The sequence below is a fragment of the Octopus bimaculoides genome, chromosome 1 (assembly GCF_001194135.2).
Source record: "Octopus bimaculoides isolate UCB-OBI-ISO-001 chromosome 1, ASM119413v2, whole genome shotgun sequence".
NCBI classification, from domain to species: Eukaryota; Metazoa; Mollusca; class Cephalopoda; order Octopoda; family Octopodidae; genus Octopus; species Octopus bimaculoides.
Window position 1 is genome coordinate 105017933 of NC_068981.1, and position 4250 is coordinate 105022182.

Sequence of the window (4250 nt, forward strand, 5' to 3'; positions counted from 1 at the left end):
ATATATATATATATATATATATACGACAGGCTTCTTTGTTTCCGTCTACCAAAACTACTCACAAGGATTTGATCGGCCCGAGGCTACAGTAGAAGATGCCATGCAGTGGGACTGAACCCGGAACCATGTGGTTGGGAAGCAGTTTTCTTACCATACAGCCTCCCCCTTTTTATTTTTAATCGAAATTTACAAAAAATTTCTATTTCTCATATTGAAACAAGCCTACACACACACACACACACACACACACACACACTCTCTCTCACACGTACTCATACAAACACACACACACACGTACACACACGCAGACACGCACACAAGTGCGTAAAGATGTTTGTGTGCGTGTGTGTGTGTGTGTGTGAGAGAGAGAGAGAGACAGAGACAGAGACAGACAGACAGACAGAGAGAGTTACTATATATATGCTTTTGTGAGTATATATATATATGTATATGTATGTATGCACGCATGTATGTATGCATGTATGTATGTATGTATGCATGTAGGCATGTGTGTATGCATGTATGTATAAAAGTACCCGCGCATAACACAGGCATTTTGTAGGGACAGAATGACTGGGAAAGAAACACATACACACAGTGATTTTAATGTTTTGTGTTTGTGCTTACGTGTGTGCGTATATGTGTGTATGAATGAGTGTGTTGTATATGCGGGTGTGTGCGTATGCGTATGTGTGTATGCATGTGTGTGTGTGTTTATGTTTGTTCGCTTGTGTCCGAATGAGTGGGTGTCGGTGCGTGTGCATGCGTGTGTGCTTAAATATTTATTTGTATTTGCACTAAGATGCACTGGGCGTGTATATTTTTGAGTATATAAAATAAGACCTCACCCTTACAAACGTAGGCACCTCTCCACTTCTGTCGAAGCATTCAGAAAAGTTCGTCCAACCTTTTGTGATGTTGCCATCGGATCCATCTCTCGGGCTCCAATTTCCATTGAGTAAACAAAGTCTTGTAGCAAATCCTAAATGACAAGACTTCAGTTAAATACAAATATTGCGAATATAAATAAACAGAAATTGAGAGAGATATATATTTAGACACACACACACACACACACACACACACACATTCATACATATGTTATATATATATATATATATATATATATATATATATATATATATATATATATATATATATATATATATATGTAAGTATATATATTTTCACTCGTGCGGTACCTTGCAAGTTTACTTTGTTATAAATATGTATATATATATATATATATATATATATGAGCGAACTTTAGGTTGGTTAAAATATGTTTGTGACAAACATATTTTAACTCACACAAAGTTCGCTTATGCCTAAACCCGGAGTTACATTGCTGGGAACCAAACTTCTTACCACACAGCCAAATGAAAACGACCTAAGGGTAGCAAGTGGCATGCATTTAAATAACGAAGACGAACGAGGGTTTATACACACGTACACACATACATCTGATTTGCTTAAAAGCCTAGAAATGCTCGTAGTCTCCAAGACAGAGCATAGCAAACAACTGCTTCGCATTCTCCAAATACACTCAATTATAGATACAATGAAAATTTGTAAAACATTTCAAAGTTTTTCCATTTTACTTTCCTGGAATGAACAAGTGCTCACCATGGCATGTGTATATGGCAAACGCTCATACACGCAAACAGTAATGGCGACGTGCACACCCATTCTAGACTATGAGTGCAATTTTGTTTTATGCATGCACCTACTACATGCATACAATAACTCATTCACAAATCCAAGGAATTATCATGTTTCAAACAAAAGAGCCTTGTCATTTTGAGAGCCACCGGCGCGAAGGGAAGACGTGAATTAAACCTTATAAAATACCTGCATCCATACACACACAAGCACACACGTGTGCGCGCGTTTATGCACACGCACATACAGATATTCATACATAAGTACATTCATGCACTCAAATACACATGTAGAAAATGATAGAGAAATATATGCATATATGCATACATGCCTATACAGGCATAAGTCTGTCTTTCTCTCCACACACGCACATGTACAGAGACAGGTGTGTGTGTTGGTGTGTATGTGTGTGTGTGTGTGTGTGTGTGTGCGTGTGTGTGTGTGTGCGTGTGTGTGTGTGTATGTATGGCGAGTAAGAGAGCAGTGTACATAGATATACAGACATATCATTTAAATAAATAGAATACGTATAATTTTTTTATGCTTTGTCTATATATATATATATATATATATATATATTTATTTATTCATATCGGTCATAACGTTTCCAAGAGCAGACATTAACGAGTCCTTAGTACTGTAGGCATTCTTCTTGCTCCCACTCTCAACAGTACCCCGCACATGTTTTAGTACAGAGAGTATAAACCAAGAGAGCTAGGTGGCCAAATGTCAAGGGTAGTATGATCATGAAACTTTTCAGCCACTCACTCCTAGTAGGCAGTGTGTGAGGGAGCATAATCTGGCTGGAACATGTACGGCCTAAATCGAGCAACTTTCTCGATCTGGGTTTCACAACCGTCTCTGTCTCCATTTACTCGATGTAGACTACCGCAGTGACCCTAGGACCTCGTAGGGAAAAAGTAAGGAAATGGCCTTCATTGCACACGACATCCAAGACCACCATAGATTATGGAAACTTGATGTACATAACAGTGAGGTCTCTAGTGGGGCTGATGCAGAGTCATCTGTCATTCCTCCTGTTCACTTTTTAATCTTGGGCAAAGTTCTTATCATCTGAGAAGAACCAGGGCATGTTGGGTTCCTCACGGTATGTCTCTTTTTATATGTGACTAAATGTTTTTGCATTGAGTGTAATGTATATTTAACCAGTTACAAATTATTTGAGTTATGTTTTTAAATAAAGAAAATAAAGGAGGAAGAGGCGTTTAAATATAAGCAAAGGTGACAGAAGTTTATATGGTTGACTGTTATTGGCCAAAATGTAATATGAAGGTCACTGTACAATTATAAAAAAAATTCTCAAAAGGTGATTGGCCTTGTACCAGCAATTTACTTTGGAGAACTTTCACATAAAGCTTTAATAAAGAATGATTGTGGGAGTAAAATAAATTTCACTGATATTTTGGTGGAGGCTAGTAGTTGTCAGTTTAAGCATCTCTGAACTTATCGTGGACTTGATATACCCATTGACAAGGATATATCAGACTGGTTATTTCTGCAAGTTTTGCATAATGGTAGACTGAATATGTTCTGGGGAAAAAACTGTACAATGTATCGACTCACTGAATAACGCTCAGCAAGTTAACGTCGTTCACAACAACCACTGATCAATCTTTATAGAATGCGAACATCTCTATCCAAACGATTCCTATATTCAATCCGTTGAGTCGATTCGGACGCCTGTCAACCAGCGAAAAAATTCCTGATGCCAATTCTTGTTCTCTGCTATATGTACCACTTATGCTATATAAAGAATACGACCTTTAAGAACGAATTCCACGTAGACTCTCTTTTGAGAGACGTCAGCTGATTGCTCCCAATGTATGCCTATGCATCAGTAACTAACTAAAACAGGATCTGCCAAGATCTCTGCAGAGGGGCTGCTAACAACAGATAAATTTACTGACCAATAAATAATAACTCTCCCAACCACAAGGGAAGAATTTGTTCAAATTTTAGGGATAACTCTATTGCCTTTTCGCCCATATTAATCATTTAGCTAATTAATTATCTTTTTACTATGGGTGTAACTTAAATTAATTAAAATTCCTTGGTGCACTGCTTTAAATATGTTAGCATGCACTTTACAATATCCTTTTCATGTAGCAGGCACCTCCCAGCATTCCCTCAGTAATTCTCTTCATATCAAACAGGCTTGGTAACTTTTGTTAGCAAAAAAAAAAGAGTTAATTAATTTGCATATGGATGAAAAAATAAATGAGTGTATTTATGAAGAAAAGGATGGATCGATGGATTAATGGATAACTAATTAAACAATTAATATATATGCCCATAAGAATTAGCAGGTATTAGAGAAATTAATATAAGCAACTTACTCTTATCCGTGAACTTGTGGATGTACGTGGGACAGCGTTGCCTGGCTAGGCTCCCGGCACTTGTGTAATTCCAGCATAGAACATTGTCGAAGGTAATGTTACAGAATATACCTACGTTGATAATGATAATGAGTATAATAAGGAGGATTCTGATAATTCTAAGACAAAATATAACAGTGTGTATGTATGTATGTATCTATGTATATTATATATATATATATATATATATAT

The 4250-nt window shown here is 36.8% G+C and overlaps 1 protein-coding gene across 2 annotated transcripts in view; it reads right to left on the minus strand.

Moving 5' to 3' along the window:
* Positions 1 to 4250, minus strand: part of LOC106871086 (gastric inhibitory polypeptide receptor) — a 115515-nt gene that overhangs the window by 73701 nt on the left and 37564 nt on the right. The window contains exons 3-4 of one of the 2 annotated variants that reach the window (XM_014917371.2): positions 4020 to 4130; positions 849 to 982 (exon numbers count right to left, since the gene is read on the minus strand). In XM_014917371.2, coding sequence (XP_014772857.1) covers positions 849 to 982; positions 4020 to 4130 — 245 coding nt within the window. The remainder of the gene's footprint in view (positions 1 to 848; positions 983 to 4019; positions 4131 to 4250) is intronic. The other variant, XM_014917373.2, reaches the window with a different exon arrangement.